The following is a 23,438-nucleotide window of genomic DNA, read 5'->3' as shown; positions in this document are numbered from 1 at the left end:
ATATAATTGTAGGAAAAATCTGTGCCAGCCTGCATGGCAGGCCCTAGAAGTCTCCCAGCAGGACTGTGATTTATCAATGCCCTCTCACACAACTACCAAACCCATGGAATTTTATTGATAGCTGCGGAATTTGGCAAAGTTTGGATTTGCATGCAGAAATAGATGGTTTTACAAGGTAATTTTTTTAACCCTTTCCCTAAATCGATCTCATGATGCAACAGACAAAGGCTGCATCTACACTAGCGAGCTCTTTTGAAATATTTTCGAAAGAAGGGGGCTCTTTTGAAATATCCAGCAGCGTGTGTACACACAAGAAGTGTTCTCTTGAAAGTAAATCAAAAGAACATGGCACTTCTTTCGAAACCCCTCCTCCACTCCCGTTTCACGAAGACCACCTTCTTTCGAAAGCTTCTTTCAAAAGAAAAGGTGTGTAGATGGTCCACTGGCCCTTATTTTCAAAAGAGCATCCTCATGGCGCCTGATTTTTCAGGCCCCGTCATGTTCTTTTGAAAGAGCAGGGACCATGTGGATGCGCTCTTTTGAAACAGTAGAGCTCTCTTTTGATCTGCTTTTTTGTGCGTGGACATGCTCTTTTGAAAGAAGTTCTTTCGGCAGAGATCTTCCAGAAGAGCTTCTACTGATAGATCTCCGTAGTGTAGACATAGCTAAAGAGTGGATCTGATTAGCTCTCGCTTGAACTGGTACAGATCAGGAGATCTCACCAGGCTTCTCAGCTCCCTGCCAGGAATGGGGCTTCTAAGATCAGGAGCTCGCACACTGGGCTTCTAAGCTCCATGCCAAGGAATGGGACAGCCAAGTCCTCCCTTTCCCCACAGGCTCCCTGCTGCCTACTGGGAGCATGGCTGTACCTGGTGTGGCAGGGGGGTCGGGGGGGTCGGAGGAAGTGTCTGACCTCTTCCAGGCTGGGAATTGGGTTATTGTAGGGAGCTGCCAGTGGAGTTGAGCCTCTGGAGCTCTGTCCCCCAGCTGCCTCTTTTAATTCAGTGTCAGCGCTCCTTGTGAGGGTGCACGCCACCGGTAGGAGGACAGTGTGGACATGAATCACTGCAATAATAACATTGGTCAACTCAAGTTCATGGTGTAGATTTGTAGTATCAGGCCCTTAGACCACAAGTTCTCTGTAAAAGTTGGTCTTTTGTTTATCTGCATAGAACCAGTCAAAGCTTATAAGAAAAAGTCATCTTTAATTAACACAGTGACTAGGATTTACCTTTGGGCCAGGAAGACCATATCCCTCTGAACCTCTAGGTCCTGGTAAACCTGGAATTCCTTGTTCTCCCTGAATATAACATGGAAAGCAAATTTAACTAAAAGTGAAATTAAGTTGTGGAAAGGATACATTCCTGTAGCAGCATTCTGTGTCATAGAGAAAGACAGAGTCTTTTCATTATGCAATGTCACTAACAATTAGAAATTGCTGCACTTAAGTAGCAGTAATAATGCATGGGTTTGGCTATAACCCTTGTAAAGTAGGTGTTGCTGTAGTGTTCATCTCTTGCCCTGCTATATGTATACAATTCTATAAAATGCTTTGTGATGGTGGCACTGTATTTCATATAACTGTAACCATGGAAACAGGACATTAAAAACTTCTAATTTTTAGCTAGATGTGGATTTGCTGAATGCACAGCAAATCCATAACAATCCTTTTAATGCAGGGATGTTAGTATTTTTTGACTGAGCCATCATGTCAAATGCATGCAACAATCCCAGGGCTTAGCCAAGCAGCCACAAATGATTCATAATGGGAATGTTTATATACAGAGCCCAAAGGAATAATAAACACGTCTCACTAGTGCAGCCACACAGAAAGGAAGTAATTTGTCTACTTTACAGCACTGCTTCCAGAGCCACAGGGAATGCTACAATAGTACACAATACCTCTAAGGCCCAATGAAGACTCAGTAACTCATACCTATGTTAGGGTATAGTTATACCACAATCCAAAGAATGACTGCAGCACACGTGCACATAACCATTAGCCATGGCTGAAATTAGTAGGGTGGCCACAACAGTACAGGTTTCAGTGCAGGCTACACAAGCTCTCTAGACACATATGTTAATAGCCTATGCTGAAGGTTTTGCTGCTACATCCACACTGTTGTTTTTCACCATGCTACCATGGATTTGTCAGCTCATGCTACAATCATATGAGATTGCAAGGTAGAGAGTCCCTTAGCCTCTGAAATAATGCTTTACCCGTATAAAGACTAAGACTGGAGCAGGGCTGGCAAACAGAAATTCTGTCCTGGGAAAAACTGAGTTTTCAAAAACATGCTTGGCTGTGCAAGCCTAATACTATATTATTGCACACAGCTCTTGCATTTCATTTTACTATGTTCCTGGAAGTCTTCATATTTGTCATTAATCTAGGCCAGAGGCTTTCAAATAAGGGCCATGCTCCCTTGGGGGATGAGGGAGGTGGAAGAAAGGTTCGGGGGCATGATGCTAAAGGCGTCTTTTACTTTTAAAAATTATTGTTAAGACCTTACTCAATTTGTGATAGTGCAGAAATTGCAGATCCTGCAATATTAGACTTCCACTGCAATTTTGTCAGCCAGGCAGCTGACAGTAGGAGACTCAGCAACAGATTTTGGCAGAACAGCTCTTTTTTCCCCTTACTTGCAAGCTACTCTGAAGGCTCAGCTATACTTATACCCTCCCTTCTCTGATTTTAGCTTCACACTGTGGTGACCAGCTTCACAGCCAATTGAGGGCTGAATGTTACTCTTTATATAACTTGTTAATATCATTCTGAGTCATGTAGACAAAAGGCTAGAGAATTCTGAGAGCTTGTCTACATAACCACTTACTGGGATATAATGTGTTCCTCAAGGGTGTGGATCACAGTCATCACATTAGGGTGTATACTTGTCTTAATCTAATTCTTGACTCCCCCCTCCCCCTTCTACCCCTCTGCTCTCTCATTTGCTCACCTTGATAATTTTTTTCTGATTTGTCCACCTTGATTACTGTTTCTGGTTCTCTGTGCCTTAAATATTGAGTCTGCTCTGGTATGACTATGGTCTGAACAAGTGGGTCTATCCCACAAAAGCTCACCTAATAAATTATTTTGTTAGTCTTTAAAGTGCTACTGGACTGCTTTTTCGTTTTGATAGTATATAGACTAGCACCGCTCCCTCTCTGTTACTAGAGTGAAACTGTTACTGCACATCTCAAAACTACTGCCTGTTCTAAATTTACCTCACATTGGTGTAGCGGCAACATTTAAAATGTGTGTATACATGACTACTGCTCTTCAGAATGTTTTGGCTACCTTTTAGCTATCAGAAAAGAGGACACCCTGAGTTTCTTTCTCCTATCATTGAAAAAGTGTGGCTTTTTCACAAATACTGTGTATTATGATTTTTTCCCGTGTATCTTTAGCTGCATTTCAACCACTGAAACATTTCCACTTGGTTTGGCTGATTCCTTGCTTCAGGGTAAACCCTCTGCAACCACAAGCTTTAATCAGCTGGATTCCACATGCTACCTTCTGGAACTGCTGGTAGCATTCACTACAGCGAGCGGTGGTACTGGCAGGCACACTTCTCAGCACAGCTTTGCCAGTGCACTTCATTGGTAGGGCCTTAATCTTGCAAGATGCTGAACATGCAGCTCTTGGGACAGCAAAGCACTTAAGAATACGCAGAAGCATGTGTGTTGTCCCACTGATTTAGACAATTAAGAGGTACTTGGTGTGATCTCCATTAAGGCCCTAGACCTTTCAAACTTGCTTCCCTACCTTTGTTCTTAACAGCCAGTTCAGCAACCTTCACAGGGCCCTGAAAGGCTCATTTTGCTCCCTCACTCATAAGCGATAGCTAGGGCTTGATATGGAGTGTGTGTGTATGGTGTTGGTGGTCAGAATATTTTCAGAATACCATGATGCGTGCTTAAAGCAGTGAATACCCGCCTTCTTATTGCAGAGCAGGAAAAATCCAAATAAATAAATATATACATAGCATCCATCAAATTGACTGACTTTTATCTATTGGAGAGCAGGCACAATTCAGATTAATATAGGTGACTAATCATGCACCACAGGATACAAAGATAAATAATTAGTAAGTAAATAATTTATAAACAACCCATCAACAAAGAGGTTAAATTCACAGCTAATATTTACCAGGAGAGCTTCACAGGGATTAACTCAACAGGTGACATTAAAACAGCCCTCTCCATTGAATTTATGCACAACAAAAAAAGGAAACAAATAATCTCAGCAAAAGCTCTCTTGGCTCTACATCACAAAATTGGTTACCTTGCTTCCTTGTATGCTATCCCCCTGAGGGCCAGGTGGCCCCGGCAAACCCTTCTGTCCGACAGCTCCCTGTTAAGAGTTGAGCAGCACAGTGAGAAGCAATAGCGTAAGGACTCTCAATTACTAACATTACTTTATCAACACACATTTATGACAAGCAATAAGATGAGTAGAAGCATCTGAAAACCATAAGGGCTTCCACACACTAGCATGCTAACTAGGTGCCACCACAATCACACAGTGGTGTCAATCTAGCAAGTCTGGGATGACACAATGTGTCAAAGGCAGAACACTCTCCTGGCAACTTTAGTACTCTACCTCCCTGAGAGGTGGAAGCAAAGTCAGTGGGTGAGTGTCTCCTGGGCTACGTCAACACGAGCCCCAAACTTCGAAATGGCCACGCAAATGGCCATTTCGAAGTTTACTAATGAAGCGCTGAAATGCATATTCAGCGCTTCATCAGCATGTGGGTAGCTGCGGCACTTCAAAATTGACACGCCTCGCCGCCGCATGTCTCGTCCCGATGGGGCTCCTTTTCGAAAGGACCCCGCCTACTTCGAAGTCCCCTTATTCCCATCAGCTCATGGGAACAAGGGGACTTCGAAGTAGGCGGGGTCCTTTCAAAAAGGAGCCCTGTCGGTATGAGACACGTAGCTGCGAGGCGCGTCAATTTCGAAGCACCGCTGCCGCCCGCATGCTAATGAAGCGCTGAATATGCATTTCAGCGCTTCATTAGTAAACTTCGAAATGGCCATTTGCGTGGCCATTTCGAAGTTTGGGGCTCGTGTAGACACGGCCCTGCTGACATAGAGCAGTGTGGACCCCAAGTTAGGTCAACATAAGCCACTTCACCCTAGAGCAACATAACAAATATCAACTTAAGCACCAGAGTAGACCACGCCTATGATTCTGACTCTGATTTTCCTCTGGTTGACACAGTTTGCACTGAGATAATTCTTGAGTACTGTCGACAGAAGTAGAGTGTAGACAGAGATCTGTCAACATAGGTTCTGTCAAGATTTCCCTGTCGACAGATGCTTCTAGTATAGACGTAGCCCAAGGGGATAACTCATGCTAAAGTTTCAAAGAATGAATTATACCAAGAAAGCCAAGCCTGATTTTCCACTGCTTTGCCTCTTAGGTAGCCAGTTAGGCCAGTACAAAGTGGGTGTAAAATGTTCTGATGGGGTGGCATTGCACACTTGTTCTATACACATCTCAGAGGGGTAGTCATGGCAGTCTGTAGCTTCACAAATAACAAGCAGGCAGACCCAGGAAAGCTCAAGACTTAACAAATGTGTTAAGGTGCTGCAGAACTGCTACAGAACTACAAATCTAAGGTGCTACAGAACTGCCTGTTATCTATACACATGTGCAACTGTCAAAACAAAAAACCAGTCAAGTAGCACTTTAAAGACGAACAAAATAATTTATTAGGTGAGATTTCGTGGGACAGAACCACTTCTTCAGACCATAACCATACTAGAACAGACTCAGTATATAAGGCACAGAGAACCAAAACCAATAATAAAGGAGGACAAATCAGAAAAAAATGACCAAGGTGAGCAAATCAGAGAGCAGAGTGGTAAAAGTGGGGGAAGGTCAAGAATTAGATTAAGCCAGGTGTGCAAATGAGCCCCTATAGTGACTCAGAAAATTCCCATCCTGGTTCAAACCACAAGTTAATGTGCCAAATTTGAATATAAAAGACAGCTCAGCTGTTTCCCTTTCAATAGTGGTGTCAAAATTTTTCTTCAGTAACACGCAAACTCTTAAGTCATGAACAGAATGGCCTGCTCCATTAACACATTGACTAACTGGTTTGTGGATCTGGAGTGTTTTTATGTCTGTTTCGTGCCCATTAACTCTTTGTCTAAGGGACTTAGAAGTCTGTCCAATGTACAAAGCATCTGGGCATTATTGGCACATGATGGCATATATGATGTTAGCTGAGGAACATGAGCATGTGCCTGTGATTCTGTGAATAACCTGGTTAGGTCCAGCGATGGTATTTCCAGAAAAGAAATTCCAGAAAACATGTTTTTTTATTTCTCCTGGTGGGTAATTCATAAACCTGAATTACCCACCAGGAGAAATAAAAAAACAAATCAACAGGGCCAGATGAATATGCAGAGACCAGCTATTCCAGGATAGGCCCAAAAAAGCCAAGAACACCACCGGTCATCACCTATAGCCCCCAACTCAAACCACTGCAATGAATTATTAAAGACCTACAACCTATCCTTAATCAGGATGCCACACTCCAGAAGGCCCTATGTGACATGCCTGTTCTCTCCTACAGACAACCACCCAACCTTATGAGGATCCTCACCAACAGCCACAATCTATACCCCAGGAATACTAGTCCTGGAACCTTTCCTTTCAACAAAGCCCACTGCCAGCTTTGTCCACATATGTTTCCTGGACCTAACCAGGTTATATCATTGAATCACAGGCACATTCTTATGTTCCTCAACTAACATCATATATGCCATCATGTGCCAATAATGCCCAGATGCTTTGTACATTGGACAGACTTCTAAGTCCCTTAGACAAAGAGTTAATGGGCACAGAACAGACATAAAAACAATCCAGATCCACAGACTGGCTAGTCAACATTTTAATGGAGTGGGCCATTCTGTTAACGACTTCAGAATTTGCGCGTTACTGAAGAAAAATTTTCGCACTACTATTGAAAGGGAGACAGCCGAGCTGTCTTTTATATTCAAATTCGACACATTAACACGTGGTTTGAACCAGGATGGGAATTTTCTGAGTCACTATAGGGGCTCATTTGCATACTTGGCTTCATCTAATTCTTGACCTTCCCCCCACGCTTTTACCCCTCTACTCTCTGATTTGCTCACCTTGATCATTTCTTCTGATTTGTCCTCCTTAATTACTGTTTTTGGTTGTCTGTGCCTTAAATATTGAGTCTGTTCTGGTCTGGCTATGGTCAGAAGAAGCGGGTCTGTCCCACGAAAGCTCACCTAATAAATTATTTTGTTAGTCTTTAAAGTGTTACTTTAGTACTTTTTTGTTTTGATAGTATATAGACTAGCAGGGCTCCCTCTCTGTTACTAATGTGCAACTGTATACACAAAGGGCAAAGGAGTGGAGCTATCAGATGCTCTGTAAACATAACTGTAGGCTGATGTGCACTTTAGCCTGTTGTGTGGCACAGCTCCAGATACACCAAAAGTCACTATTGTGCCACCTCTGGTGGAGCTTAAGCATGCTGTTTCAGGGCTCCATTCTGCCTGGTCCTTACACAACGGTGGGAAAGGTGTAAGGGCCAGAAAGAATGCAACCCTTGTGCTCTATGCAATACAAGGGCTATTCTCGCCTTACTCCCCTGGGGCTTCTCAGTACCCCAAATGGGACAGAGGGGCTACAGTGCTGTAACTCTGAGAAGTTGGGGAGCAAACCTTCTAGCGAACCGTCGGATTCCGTGCCTCTGAACTACCCCTTATTATGGGTTTTGTGTGATCTAGATTGTGGGTCTCATGTGCTGCGTTTTCAATTTGATATGTTCAGTAAAATCCCGTCGCTTTTAAATGAAAGCTATTGATTGAATACAAATAATAAATGGTGATTAACAAAGACCTTAGGTCTAAATTGTCTTAGTTCATTTTACTATTTCGTTGTTTCTCCAGTACAGTAAGGCTACATATACACTAGTGAGTTTTTCCGAAAAAACTGGGGCTCTTTTGAAAACTCCCAGGAGCATGTACGCACAAAATGCACCCTTTTGATATTAAATTGGAAGAACGCAGCACTTTTTCTGGTGGCCCTCTTCCTTTCCCAGATGAGGAAGATCACCTTTCTCTGAAAGACTCTTTTGGACAAAAATTGTAAGTAGATGCCCCGGGGGCCCTTTCTTCGAAGGAGCAGTCCTCATGGCGCTGAATTTTTCGATTCCTGACCTGTTCTTTCGAAAGAGCAGGAACAGTGTGGATGCTCTCTATCGAAAAAGCAGATAGATTTTTTTGATCTGCTTTTTAGTGTGTGGACGCACACTTTCGGAAGTTTTTTTTTTGGAGGAGATCTTCTGGAAGGACTTCTTTCGAAGGATCTCTGTAGTGTAGACATAGCCTAAATGAAGTATCTCCAGTGTTGTGTGAAGTGCCTGCAGGCTGCTGATGCTGCTTAGAAGTTCTGTGTAACTTAGGGTATGTCTATACAGCAGCCTTATTTCAAAATAAGCTATTCCAGAAGAGCTATTCTGAAACAGCTCATTTAGAAATAACAAAGCTGCACACAAAATGCATTTTGAAATAGCACTTAGCTATTTCAAAAAACAGCATTTACACCCATAGAGCCTATTTTGAAACAGAGCCATTGGACACCCTATTTTCCCGGTCTTAACAGCCCCTATTTAGAAATAGCTATTTCAAAAAAGGCAATATTGCTCGTTTACCTATTTTGAAATATGCTAACCACTATTTTGAAATTACTTCAAAATAGTGGCTGGGCCATGTAGATGCTGGGATAGTTATTTTGAAATAATGGCTGTTATTTGAAATAACCTTGCTAGGTAGACCTACTCTTAGATATCTTAAGTACCTGTATACACAGCTGTTTAATTCACAAGTCTTCCAGCTGTTAGTAACCAGTGCTTGCTATAGTGTGTGGCAAGAGATGTTCAAGACTGAAGACAGATTTATTTTAGTTTAATTAGGAAAAAAATAGAACATGGTGGTGAACAGATTTCAGAGATAGGTAGGAAATGCATCAATTGTTGGCACAAATTCTTAAAATGATTTTCCTCTTTCCATTGAAAACAATTTTTTTCATTCTGTTACTCCTTTTTAAGTTTACTGTAGGTAGTATATCTTCTTAGGCTGTTTTTTGCTGGCAATTTTTGTTCTCAAGCCATATATCATTATTTTAAACTATAGTTTGCCATGTTGTGGTAGCCTTGTTGGTGCCAGGCAATGTTGTGTGTAAGCTGAGCACTTGGGCGGCCACCCAGGAGAGATTCAGGTGCTGCCTGGCTGATTAGCAGAACACCCACAACCACCCACTTCTAGCTGCATGTGTTTCCATTGGTGGTGCACATCCATACATCCCTCAGTGCATATAACAAAATTTATTCTGCCCATGGCTGGAAGCAATTAGAGGGAACACTTTCCCCAGGATGTTAAAAAGAGAAAGTAGGTAAGAAAATATCTATTATTCATTAATATGGTGATGTGGGTTTAGATTTAATTGTGTGAGAATTGCAGAATGCATATACATATATATTAAGCTCCTCAAAGGAAACTCCTAAAAAGAAACAGTGCAAAAATAAAGGAAAGCAAACACAATCTGTATTATTAAATTTAATTAGGGGCTTAATGTTTGGTTATCAAGGCCTTAATCTTTTGGGCATGATTCGATCTCAATCATGCCAGGGTAAATAGTTTAAAAGTTACACCAGTATAGGAGAGATTAGAGTGAATTCTCGGGCATTCATAAAGATCACTAATCCAAAATATGGACTCTTACAAACCTTTGGACCAGGTGTTCCTATACCCCTAGGTCCAGAAGGTCCTGGTAATCCCCTTGCTCCAAGCTCTCCCTGAAAAGAAAGACATACATTATTTATCATTTATTAACTTATGAACTGATATATGTGAGGTAGAGACCATTCCTTCATTTCAAACTTCATTACTATTTTGTATTTATTATACATTCTTAAAAAAATCCAGGATGACTTAGTCAGTGAAGGTTATACAACATCTTAAAACTTATAACTATTACCTGTGATGTCCCTATTCTGAAATTAAAGGACTTCTGATACCAAGGATGCCAAATCAACACCTTTTATGAGAAATAAATTCATTCATTAAGGCTACGACTACACTAAAAGCATCTGCCAACAGTAACATCTGTCAACAGCATTGTATTGACAGAAACTCTGTTGACGGAATGCATCTACACACAAAGGCCACGTCTACACTAGACCCTTCCTTTCAGAGGAGGTATGGTCATGAGCGAGCTGGGAAAATGCTAATGAGGCACTGTCATGAATATGTAGTGCCTCATTAGCATAATGGCAGCCACGCGCTATTCAAAAGTGCTGCTTTCGAATCGCGTGCCACCTGTGTAGACGGGGGCCTTTCGAAAGGAGCCCCTGGACTTCGAAAGCCCCTTCTTTCTAAAATCAACTAGGAAGAAGGGGCTTTCGAAGTCCAGGGGGTCCTTTTGAAAGGCCTCTATCTACACAGGCAGCACGCAATTCGAAAGCATCTCTTTCAAATCGCGCACAGCCACCACTATGCTAGTGAGGCGCTGCATATTCATGGCAGTGCCTCATTAGCATCTTCCCAACTCACTCGTTACCGTGCCTCTTCTGAAAGGAAGGAGCTAGTGTAGACATAACCAAAAGCAGATCTACAGAGCAATCTGCTGTGACAGAGCAGCCAGACTGACCTGCCCTCTCTCAACAGAATGGCTGACTGGAAGCTTTGCAAACATGGTTGCCCAGTGACCCGGAAGTCCTCTCTGTCAACATAAGTGCCTACGCTGCACTTCTGTTGACAGAACTTTGTTGATAGAACGTTACTCCTCATATTTTTGAGGAATAATGCTGTTGAGACAACTGCAGAGTTGTATTGAGACTCTGTCAACAGAACTCTTTATGGCTATGGCCACACTTGGCCAAAACTTTGAAATAGCCATGCAAATGGCCATTTCAAAGATTACTAATGAAGCACTGAATTGAGAAGAATAAGGGGATATTGAAATGTGCGGGGTCCTTTTGGAAAGGACTCCCGTGTAGCCATGCCGAGCCGCTCGCATTTGAAAGCAGCACTTTCGAAGCGCCACGGCTGGAAGAATCCTAATGCTAATGAGGCACTGAATATTGAATTGAATATACTGAATTAAATATTCAGTGCCTCATTAGTAATCTTCAAAATGGCCATTTGCATGGCCATTTCGAAGTTTTGGCCAAGCATGGCCACCACAGCCTATATGTGTAGATGCTCCCTGAGTTATGTCAACAGACTGCCCCTTCTGTTGACAAACCTCTCTACTGTACACACAGCCTACCTGTTTTCATACAGATAGAAGATTAAGCCATCCATTTATTTTAACATTATTGCTGAATTGTTAAAGGTGACTTATGCACCCCCTCTTCACTATTTGCAAGGAATGCTTTTTACTGATGGATATTGTACATCTTCTTCATTAGTCTGTTTCTAAATCTCAAAGATGTATCTGTCCTGAGACCAACAGTACTGCTTTGTAATTTTTATTAGCTTCACAGAAGAGAAGGAAAGGTAGGAGTTTGGGAGGTTTTATTTAGGATTTAGAGTCTTATTTTGTCAGTCTTTTCAGCATAAGACATCATTGTAAAAATGACAAAATAGCTTTCAGACGCGCAGACCATCACTGGAAAATGCATGCTGGTTTGAAAGACAAATAGATTTTGCACACAGGGAGTGCACATATGGAGCAAATATCAGAACTGATGAATCAAGATTAATAAGTAACCTTTTAAAATTTATAATCTGAGTGCAACTATGTGTTTGTGCATACACACAAGCAACAGAATGGAAGAAAACCTGTTGCTAAGCTACTAATCATTCTACATATTAGCCTCAGAGACTGGAAAAAGATACTGTACTTTTAGGGAAACGAAAAACCTGTGGTAGTCCTATGACTTTCTTAGACAAAATTCAATTAACTGTGTACCAGTTAGAACATTTCAGTCTACTTACAAAAAGTAAAACTGACATGGCCTGTAGAGGGAGCACTTGCATTAGAATAACCAGAAGACAATGTTACACAGATTCAAAAAGTTCCTTGAGTAAAACTGCAGCTTCTTGTGGGGAGTGTACTTAAGTACAAGTTATCAGTGCCCCTCTGGAAAACTACTTGATTAAAAGTACACACACACACACACACACACACACACGCACATCACATCTAGATTATACTCAAGCATCCAGAAATGAAAGCAGCTGCGCTTTTACTCAAGGAACTTTTTGGGTAATTTTTCCACCTCTGATTATTTGACAAACAAGAAACTGATGAAGTTTTTAATTCACCTACCCACCCCCAACACACAAACACATCTGAAATTAAAGGAGGGGAAGCTATTTTTTAAAAAATATTTTGTATATATGAGATCCACCCTTCAGAACACATAGAAATTTCACTCCAGAATAACTCACCACCTTCATCTTCCATTTGTTGACTGAATAATGTAGCCAGCAATGATGACATCAGTTACTATAGTTATCAGACTCATGGCTGTAGTACAATGATGGGTATTAGTTTCTCACCCACCTCTTTTAAAATAATCTTTCTTAGAAACAGTTTGGCTGTGGCACACTACCCCTCCCTTTTGGAAGGGGCATGTCAATAAGGGATTTTGGAAGATGATATGAATATGCAGCACCTCATTAGCATAATAGTGGCAATGGGCAAATAAAAGTGCCACTTTTGAAACGCATGATGCCTGTGTAGCTGGGGGCCTTTGAAAGGACCCCCTGATTTCAAAAGCCCCTTCTTCCTAAAACCAAATAGAAAGAAGCAGCTTTTGAAATCAGGGGGTCCTTTCAAAAGGCCCACAGCTACACAGGCATCATGCGTTTCAAAAGTGGCACTTTTATTTGCCCATTGCCACTATTATGCTAATGAGGTGCTGCATATTCAGGTCAGTGCCTTATTAGCATCTTCCAAAATCCTCCATTAACATGCCGCTCCCAAAAGGCAGGAGTAGGGTGGCCACAGCCTTTGAGTTTAAAGTCCTTCCTTACGTTTTATAAGTGCAGTGCATTTCTTTTCTACGTGAGCAGCAGGTAAGATTCCCTGGGTTGTGTAATTGATTGTGTGATATGTAACATGTTGCAAAAGTTCACTTAGGCACTTCACCTGTGTTTTGTTTTTTTTAAACAAACTTCTGTTGCAGCAGGAGGTGGTGTGGATTAAATGATACCATCATGAAAACAAAATATGCAGAGAGTGCACAGGAGGGAAATAGTCGGTCTCTTCTTTTCTGGATTTATTTCTGAGACAGAGGGGCCAAGGTCTGGATGATATTCTTCCTGCAACTGATTCTGGCTTCATTGTTTGTACACGAGGGACTGTATTGGAGGTACTGGCATTTCCTTTGTTATTTAGTGAGTGGTGGTTTGGCTGTTTCTAATGTTCTGTTGCCTAGGATATTAATTTGTTTAACCTTTCCTTCAGTTGGCAGTAATTCATTTATACCCACTTGTAATAAAATGCCAGCTTTCTGTGCCCACGCTGTCTATGCTATAGAAAAATTCCTGCTGCCTATACTGAATACATTCCACGTTTCCATTGTGTTTTCATGTGAATTAGGCCTCTGTTCCATACCATTCCTGTTCTTTAGCATGCACATATGTAAGCCATCTCTGAAAGCAGGGAGAACAGAGCGGCAATTCAGATGTATGGGACATTCTTATATAATAGTACTCAGTGGAATTTCAGATTGACTAGCATGTTAGTTTATGAATGAGTTTCTTTTGTGAAGCAAGTGTGCTTAACTAGTACATAGAGGTTAGCGTACTATTTGTATGCATTTTTTCGTGTGGAGGGGATTGAGTAGGAGGGCCGTTGTGCCAAAGTTTTATTGCTAGTTTGACATTTTAAAAAAATTATTAACAAGTCCCCAAATTTATGGGCTCACTTTTGTGTGTGTGTGTGTGTGCGCGCACGCGTGTGTGTGTGTAGGTCAGATGGCATTTCAGATGTCTTTCCTCCCCACTCCCCACTTCTATAAGCTACCTAAAGCTAGGAATTCCTGCACATGTACATACAGGGCAGAGAAACAAAGAGCTAATCCCTTGGTCAAGCTCTCTCTCTCTCTCTTTCTCTCTCTCACTCACTCTCAAGGCTGGGAATAACCTGTAATATTTGGAGTAGATTGTTTAAAGAGACTATTTATCACTAAATCCAGTTTATCTGGGTGGCAAGATAGACTGAGGAATCTGAAGGGACTGTCTGTGACTCCATGGTATAGTTATAGCAATGTTATAACAATCCAGGATTTCGTATTTGGTATAGGCTTGGTGGTATCAAACATACCACCAGCTTGGGTGGTCTGTCAGGCCTTTGACAGTTTGTCCTCAGGTAATGCATTCTAGCTAATGCAACAGCATGTGCTTAACTTGCCTCTTATGAATAGTCCAAAAGGCTTAAATGGGGATATTCACAAGACAAAAGTTGCTTGCAGGATCTGATTTGATGCAGTATAAGTCAAATGATTTCTCTCTCTCTCTCTCTCTCTCGCTCTGTCTATACATATGTATATAATGCATGGCTAGAATAGCCATCTTCTCCATTGAACACTGTCTTGTAGTTGTGGAGAGGCTTGCGCATTTCAATGACCCCAAGAGTGATGCTGCTTGGAGTCGTGTACTCCTTAGGGTCACCCATGGCAGAATGGTCAAGGGTGAGGTTCTGGACAAAGTGTGATCCAAGGAGTCCTCAGCGGCAAAGCAGATGGAGTATAACTGCACAATGGAGGTGCAACCATTGTGTAATGTTGCAGCTGATAGGGGATTTCCAATCGCTGTGGTGTCCATGCCATTGCTCAAGGACAATGTGGTGACTATTTGTGCACCAGTCTCCCCACTTTAGAAGAAGTCCCACACAGGTATCTTCCAGGTTTGTGAAAACAGCACTTGCACAAGTCAAAAGTCAGGTGGCGATCAGTGAGTTGTGACAGGAACAGGACAGTGTGATCCAGAAGTTCCTAATCACAGATTGATACATAGGCAATGGTGTGTGTGTGATTCAGTCACCTTGCTCAAGGACTGAGGCAGGTCCAGAATTTTGGCAGATGCACCCATGACTGAGCAGTGCTTTTCAGGACTCACTCTGCTCATTCAACCAGAGGCAGAGGCTAGAAAATGTACTTTAAAAATAGTATTGTCTCTGTTCCTTTTGGCTGTATGGCTGTATCCATCAGGATCCCTGTCCCAGCAGTTGAAAATGTGAGAAAATTTTTCATTTTGGAGCTTGGAACGTAGGTACTCTGATGGACAACTCAAAAGCAACCAATAAGAATGACATACAGACATCATTGCTCGTGACTCGAGTCACTTTAACATTGATATCGCTGCCTTGTCTGAAACTAGAAGAGCAGCGAAGGACAATTGAGGGAGGAGAAAGGAGAATGCACCTACTTCTGAAGGGAAAACCTTTGGATGAAGCTTGATTGAATGGAGTGGGCTTTGCAATAAAGAACAAGCTCGTAAGGCACCCCTCACTAAAACCCAACAGGCAATTAGTTATTGTGAGCGCCTATGAACCAACACTGGATGCCAATGATGATGATTTAAGACAGATTTCTACTCTCAGCTGGAAACCATCACTTCAGAGATTCCCTAAAGAAGATAATATCATCCTGCTGGGGGATTTCAATGAACCTACGGGACGAGACTCAGAACTGTGCAAAGAAACAACAGAGAAAGAAGGAGTTTGCAAAACTAACTCAAATGGAATTCTGCTCTTGACCAAGTGTGCTGAATATGAACTTATCATCATGAATACCCTTTTCCAACAAAAGGACAAATTCAAAACATCTTGGAGACTGGCACCTTCTTGACTATGTCATAGTTTGTGCCCAAATTTACAGGGATATAGTTCTCACACGAGCAATGACAAATGCCAATGATTGCGGAATTGATCATCACCTCATTCAACCCCTAATGAAAATTAAGATAGCTCCCAAATGAAGGCTGCAAAAGAAGCAGGTCAGGTGCAAGCTGAAGGTTTCAAGATATGAAGGATGACATTAGGTGTGACCACTTCCAAACAACCTTAGAAGGAAAGCTTCCATTAGAATTTCCAGAAGAAATTGAGGAACACTGGAGACAGGTGAAATCATGTGTCATCAGTGCCCGTGAGGTAACCATAGGCTACCAATCCAGAAAACATCAGGACTGGTTTAGTGCGAATGATGTTGAAACTGAGCAACTCACCAATGAGAAGAGAATGGCATTTTGAGCCTACCACAATGATGAATTATATTACAAAGAGAGAAGCCCATGCCAAGGTAAGGGCAGAAGTCCAACATAAAACCAGAGAACTCAAGAACAAATGGTTGACTAAGAACGTGAAATAACTCCAACATCTCATGGACATCCACAACACATGTGGTTTCTTCAGTGCCATTAAGGCTGTCTCTGGGCCAGCTTGTTATGGCCTGAATCCTCTTTTCTCTAAGGATGAAACCACACTTCTGAAGTACAACAAAGCCATCAATTTTCACTGGAAAGAACATTTTGAAGATCTTCTTAACCGGAAATCCATGATTGCAGATGAAGTCCTTGAGCAAATCCCCCAACAACCTCCTAGTGATGTGGTTGGAGAACTCCCAATTTGCCTGAGGTACACAAAGCCACTAAGCAGATGTAGAACAACAAAGCAGCAAGTCCAGATGAGATTCCTACTTAAATTTTTAAAGATGGTGGACCAGAGCTAATTCATCAGCTTTACCTGCTCAGCCTTAAAATCTGGATAAAGGAGGAGATATCCAGTGACATGAGGCACCCTCTGCAAGAAAGGGGCAAAAACAGACTGTGGATGATATCATATTATCTCTCTCCTTGTTACTTCAGGCAAAGTTGTGGTACAGGTCCTTGCAACTTCCTTCTGTCCTTGTCAGACGAAATATTACCAGACTCACAGACTGATGTCCATCTATGTCACAGAACTGTGGATATGATATTCACAACACGGCAGATGCAAGAAAAGTCTCGGGAGGAAAATGGACCACCATATATGGCTTTCACTGATCTTCAAACTCCCCTGATTGTGTTTTCTGATGCTTACATAATTCTTGGTCTCGTGCTCAACATCAAGAAGACCAAAGTGCTCCATCTACTACTGGTACTACTAGTACTACTACGACTACTACTACTTAACCCTTCCACTCCACATGGAGCATAGGTCACAGAATCACAGTGCTGGAAGGGACCTCAGGAGGTCATCTAGTCCAGCCCCTTGCTTCAAGCAGGATCAACCCCCACTAAGTCATCCCAGCCAAGGACCTTGTCAAGCCAGGACTTAAAAACCTCGGGGGATGGAGAATCCACCACCTCTCTAGGCAACACATTCCAGTGCTTCACCACCCTCCTGGTGAAGTAGTTTTTCCTAATATCTAACCTACACCTCTCCCTCTTCAACTTCAGACAAGTACTCCTTGTTCTGCCATCTAACACCACTGAGAACAGTTTTTCACCCTCCTCTTTAGAGCTCCCCTTCAGGAAGTTGAAGGCTGCTATTAAATCACCCCTAAGTCTTCTCTTCTGTAAACTAAACAAGCCCAAATCCCTCAGCCTCTCCTCACAGGTCTTGTGCTCCAGCCCCCTAATCATTGTTGTTGCCCTCCACTGAACCTGCTCCAGCACATCCATATCCTTTTTATCCTGCTCCAGCACATCCATATCCTTTTTATTCTGGGGGGCCAAGAACTGGACACAATATTCCAGATACAGCCTCACCAGTGCCGAATAGAGGGGAATAATCACTTCTCTAGATCTGCTCAAAATGTTCCTCTTAATGCACCCTAGTATGCTGTTAGCCTTCTTAGCTACAAGGGCACACTGTTTACTCATATCCAGCCTTTCATCCACGATAACCCCTAGGTCCCTTTCCATCGTACTGCTGCTGAGCCAGTTGGTCCCCAGCCTATAACAATATTTGGGATTCTTCTGCCCCAGGTGCAGGACTCTGCACTTCTCTTTGTTGAATCGCATCATATTTCTTTTGGCCCAGTCCTCCAATTTATCCAGGTCACTCTGGATTCTCTCTCTACCCTCCAACATATCTACCTCTCCCCCTAGTTTTGTGTCATCCGCAAACTTGCTGTGGGTGCAATCCAGTCCCTCATCTGGGTCATTAATAAAGATGTTGAACAACACCATCCCCAGAACTGAGCCTTGCGGCACTCCGCTTGAAACTGACCGCCATCCAGATATCAAGCCATTGACGAGTACCTGTTGGGCCCGACCTTCAAGCCGGCTTTCTATCCATCATATAGTCCAAAGATCCAAACCATAGTTCCTTAATTTAGGGGCAAGAATGCTGTGGGAGACCATATCAAAAGCTTTGCTGAAGTCAAAGTATATCATATCCACTGACTTCCCCATGTCCACAGAGCTTGTTACCTTGTCATAGAAGATAATCAGATCGGTCAGGCAGGACTTGCCCCTGGTGAATCCATGTTGGCTACTTTTGATCACTTTCCCCTCTTCTAAGTGCTGCAAAATGGATTTCTTGAGGATCCCCTCCATTATTTTCCCAGGGATTGAGGTAAGGCTGATTGGTCTATAGTTTCCTGGATTGTCCTTGTTTCCTTTTTTAAAGGTGGGCACTACGTTTGCCTTTTTCCAGTCATCCAGGATCTCCCCCGATCTCCAAGAGTCTTCAGAGATAATGGCCAAAGGTTCAGCAATGACATCTGCCAGTTCCCTCAGTACTCTCGGGTGCATTAAATCCAGACCCATGGATTTGTGTGCATCTAGTTTTTCTAGATAGCTCAGAACTTGTTCCTTCCCCAGAGATGGCTGCCCTCCACCTTCCCATATTGCATTGTCTAGAACCGTCATGTGGGAGTTGACTTTGTCCGTGAAGACTGAGGCAAAAAAAGCATTGAGTACTTCAGCTTTTCCTACATCATCTATCACTAAGTTACTTTCCTCACCTAGTAACGGCCCCACACCTTCTCTGATAACCCATTTATTGTTAACATGCCTGTAGAAACAGGAGGAAGGACAGACTCACTTTCAGTCATGGTCATCAGCCTCCTGCAATACCTGGAAACATCTGTCCTTGTAACAGAACTTGAGGTTCAAAGATAGGCCTTATCAGCCATCTGAGGATCCACAACTCCTATGGAAGATGATCATACTCAGCAACAAGTGATCACCATTACAGAATAGCCATGTCTTTTTCTAGCTCTTCTTGTACGTTACTTTCAGGAATAATCAAATATTAGATGCATACCACAGTATCTTCCTTTAGCCAGGTTACAGTTAGCCATTGTGCTTTAGATGCATTTTACCACTGATTTAATAAATCTGAACAATGTTCAATATCTCATTTCTGTTCAAAAGAATTAAAATAATTTTCTTAATGTTTGTGTCTGTCTAAAGAATTAAATTTTTCTTGCACTCTCAATGGAATGCAGTTTAATATGCAGATGGCTTACTTTTTGAAACGAGTTTACTGTTAATGAAACATGCCAAACAGACAGCACTGCAGACAGTCATGCAGAATGAAGATGCTAAAGACACATTTCCTACATACTGCGAATGTGCTTCAGTTCTGTCTAAAATGAGAGGGGATGGTTTCAATGCCCCCTCAGTCCATGGCCCATAGGATGAGATTACAGATTGGAGTCAGTGCCGACTGAGTTCTTTAGGAAAAAAGTATCTAACTGTTTCCAGTTGATGATTTTTTATATTTACTTCCTGAGAGCCAGATTTTAATGGGTTTCCTGCAGGTGAAAGATAATCCCCAGAATGTTGTTGCAGCCCACTGGTTCTCAAACTTTTGTACTGGTGACCCCTTCCAATAGCATCTTTCTGAGTGTGACTCCTCTTATAAATTAAAAACGCTTTTTTCATATATTTAATACCATTATAAATGCTGAATGCAAATCAGCATTTGGGATGAAGGCAACTGCTTGCAACTCCCCATGTAATAGCCTCACAACCCCCAGCCTGATAAGTGCTGTGAACCGACAGTCAAATTAAATTACATATGCCATGAGTTTCAACATTGTGAAAATGTACAATATTTGGAATAGTTTAGATTAAAAGGATCTCCTAAAAATACCAGTTGGGTCTGCTGTCTCCTAAACAAATCTAGAAATTAAGGGGAACCACATGCTCCTATCCCTGTGGGTCCTAGGAAAGAATAGTTAATATATAGAATTAATGAGACTTTTAAAAATTTCTAACTGAAAATCAATGGACTAATGACATATTAAGAAAGTACGTCAAAGGCATCGCACCTGGCGAAAACTAAATGTGATTAGAAATGTAAAGTTGAAATGCTTCCAAATTATTTACACCTGAAGTATTTTAATAGTCTAGGCAATGTCATAGCTGGACCACAGAGCTGCAGTGCAATTGCTACATTTAAAAACAAATCTGGAGGAAAGAGAATTAAGAGCAACTGTTCTACAATCTCCCACAGGGTGGTGTTTAATTATTTCCACATTTTAAATAGGAAATAGAAGGCAGGGGGGAAGAGTTGATGGATGAGGAGAGAAACAAAAGAAATGTTGCATCCTCCAAAATCACACAGTTTCCCCAAATCAGGCAATTTCATCCCTACTCTGGGAACATTTACAGATTCTTGTCAAAGACATAAGTATGTTTATCCTCAGTACAAGATATGTTGTATTTTCTAGGCCAGGCAATGCATGAGACGTAGTTACGAGACAGATCTCTGCCTGCATGAGATTCTGCAACTAACTCTGCATTATAAATGAAAAGTCCAATACTCAGACGAGATGTCCAGGAGATTTGTGTCAATTCTCTGTGGGATTTATATAAAACAAGGAAGGGTGTTTATTCTGCAAAAGATGCTAGACTCCACATCTGACACAAGGCATCAGAATGGACTGCACCATTTCTTCATACATGGCATGCACGCAAGTTTTGCTGGACTCATGATTTGGAGATGCCCAGTATTTTAACTGTATGCATTACTATCCCATTGGTACCTTTTGTCCAGGATCTCCAGTGCCTTTTGGGCCTCTTGGTCCTGGAGAGCCTGGCAGTCCTGGAGGTCCCTAGTACAACACCAGAGAAATAAAGTCAATAGTTTCCCAAACCATGAGACACAAAGAATGGAGTTTCATCCCTACCTTTGTAGTTCTGCTTTTTTACTGTTGGATATTTTTGTCTGAATCTTAACATTATTTACTTGCACTGAAGAGTGGCTTTCCTTAAATACCCTGAGAGGAGACAGAACAGTCACAAAATCCAAAGGAGGGCAAGGGTAGAACTTGAAGGAACAATGTTCAATAAGTATAAAGAAGACCAGGAGAAGGGAGATGGATTGAGCTAATGTGGGGGAGGGGCTGGGTCAGAACAAGAGTAGTTTTTGGCTATGGGAAGCCATAATGTCCTTGACATGTGAGAGGAAAGAGGAAGTTAATATGAGAGCGGAAAGGTTGTGGGGCTGAGAGGGTGAGCAAAGGAAGTCATGAGTAGGGTTCCATGTCTGTCATGCAAGTCAGGGAAGTCACGGATTCTGGGACATTCATGATGTCTGCAGGGTTCAGTGTAGCTGACCATAGGGGCATGCAAGCATCTGGCTCTGAGGCCAGGGACAGCCACATCAGTTCCTGCTCCAGCTGCTCTCAGCAGCAGTCCCAGGATACCAGAGCACCTGTTGTCTGCGGCCCCATGGAGCAGTCCTCAGGCAGCCAGCTGGAGCAGCCACAGTCCACTGTCCCCAGCAGCAGTCCCTGGGTAGCTGGCCAGAGCAGCCACGATCCCCTAACTTGGCAGCAGTCCCTGGGTGGTTTGTCACAGCAGCCGTGGTCCAAGGTCCCCAATAGCTGATGCTACTGGCCCTGGGCTCTGCCTGAGGAGCACCCCTCAAGTCTCTTGAATATCCCCTTCAGCAGTGGCCCTCCATGCCCCCACCATCTGTCAGCATTTAATCACAGGTGTTTTTGGAGTAAGTCGTGGACAGCTCACTGGCCATAAATTTTAGCATATTGCCCATGACTTTTACAAATGGTGCCTGTGACTAAGCCAGCAGCAGGCAATAATTTTCGATGGTGGAGGCATGCCAAGGTTCTGGTGAGTGGCCAAAGGCAATGCTTTTCTGTGGAGGCAGTGCAGGGTCTGGGATGGAGGTTGGGAGCAGAAGGGAGCTCAGAGTAAGGAGGGAGTAGGGGGCAGATGCTAGAAGCAGGCTCTGGCTGGGAAGCACTTGTCGAAGCAGCTCCTGGCCAGCAGGACTCTCAGGCAGGCTTCCCTGCCTGCCAGCAGTCCCAGCCCACTGACTGTTTCATATGGCTCTCTATGCTCCAGGGAGAGGCCTTCCCATGCTGTCCCTTCCCCCAGTAAAATCTCTTTGCTCCTACTGGCTGGCAACCAGCCAATGGGAGCTGAGAAATTGTGCTGTGCTGCCTCCACACACCAGGAAAATCTTAGCTCCTATTGGCCAGTTTCCAGCCAATAGGAGCTGAAAGATTTTGCTGGGGGCTGGAGCAGCACCCCAAGCTCTCCCCACTCTGTAGCTGTACGGCTGGATGTGGGCTGAACGAAAAGGCTTTGTGGGCTGGATCTGCCCTCCCCCCCCCCAAAAAAAAAAACCCTTGGACTAAACTGTAGCTTTAATCATGAGGCAGAAGGGAGTGAAGGATCATTTGCTTTCTAGCACAAGTCCTGTCACTAAAAAAACCCAAAATATTATGCCCAGTGGTAATCATTTGCAGGAGTACGCCTGCTTTTCTGACAGGAAAGTGGGTGGATTGTGTGCTTTCGTATGATAAGCAAGGAAGCTGGGAAATGAGAAACCCCCAAAATGTAACCAAAATGCTTCTCTTTCTTCAAATGAGAGAGAAACCTAACTGGGCCTGGACACTTCAAAGCAGCAAAGCTCACCTTAACTCATAACTACACAGCTGTTGTTCAACAGGAAAATATTCATGCTACATGGGACCCCACATACACTATCTAATTACCAGTCAGAAAATACATGAAACACCACATACTGGTGCACCTGGATAGCCGTCTCCTTTTGGTCCAGGGAGTCCACGTGCTCCAGTTAGTCCTGGGTTACCCTGAAGAACAAAAACAAATCAAGCATTTCATCAGCAACTGGACTTGTAAGTAACACTGACATGCACGTGATACTGATAAACATATAGGAACAAATCATTTTTTGTTATTTTAGAGACAATAGAACATGGTACTGGCAATTCTTGAGACTTTATTGCAAGTCTCCTAACATTTGTGGGGCTTTTTGTTGTGGTTGTTGTTTGTCCTATAGCCTCTGCTTTTGGAATTGAAAGATTCCTGGAGAACATCAGGCTTCTTCCTTTCTTTCTTTCTTTCTTTATGTTCCTAGACAGAGCTGTCACAGAGAAGAGCTGTCAGAGAGAAGAGCTTGAAAATGTGAAGTGAGTACATTCTAATGGTTCAGAAGCCAG

At 42.7% G+C, this 23,438-nt stretch overlaps 1 protein-coding gene across 2 annotated transcripts in view; it reads right to left on the bottom strand.

The window, feature by feature from the left end:
- The window catches only part of COL28A1 (collagen type XXVIII alpha 1 chain), a 148,798-nt gene that overhangs the window by 28,067 nt on the left and 97,293 nt on the right, over positions 1 to 23,438 (bottom strand). For both annotated transcript variants that reach the window (XM_074986210.1, XM_074986212.1), the window contains exons 24-28: positions 23,001 to 23,069; positions 20,991 to 21,059; positions 9,780 to 9,848; positions 4,286 to 4,354; positions 1,232 to 1,300 (exon numbers count right to left, since the gene is read on the bottom strand). In XM_074986210.1, the coding sequence (XP_074842311.1) occupies positions 1,232 to 1,300; positions 4,286 to 4,354; positions 9,780 to 9,848; positions 20,991 to 21,059; positions 23,001 to 23,069 (345 nt within the window). The remainder of the gene's footprint in view (positions 1 to 1,231; positions 1,301 to 4,285; positions 4,355 to 9,779; positions 9,849 to 20,990; positions 21,060 to 23,000; positions 23,070 to 23,438) is intronic.

Source organism: Carettochelys insculpta, chromosome 2 (genome assembly GCF_033958435.1).
Source record: "Carettochelys insculpta isolate YL-2023 chromosome 2, ASM3395843v1, whole genome shotgun sequence".
NCBI lineage: Eukaryota > Metazoa > Chordata > Testudines > Carettochelyidae > Carettochelys > Carettochelys insculpta.
This window is presented reverse-complemented; position numbering and strand designations above follow the sequence as displayed.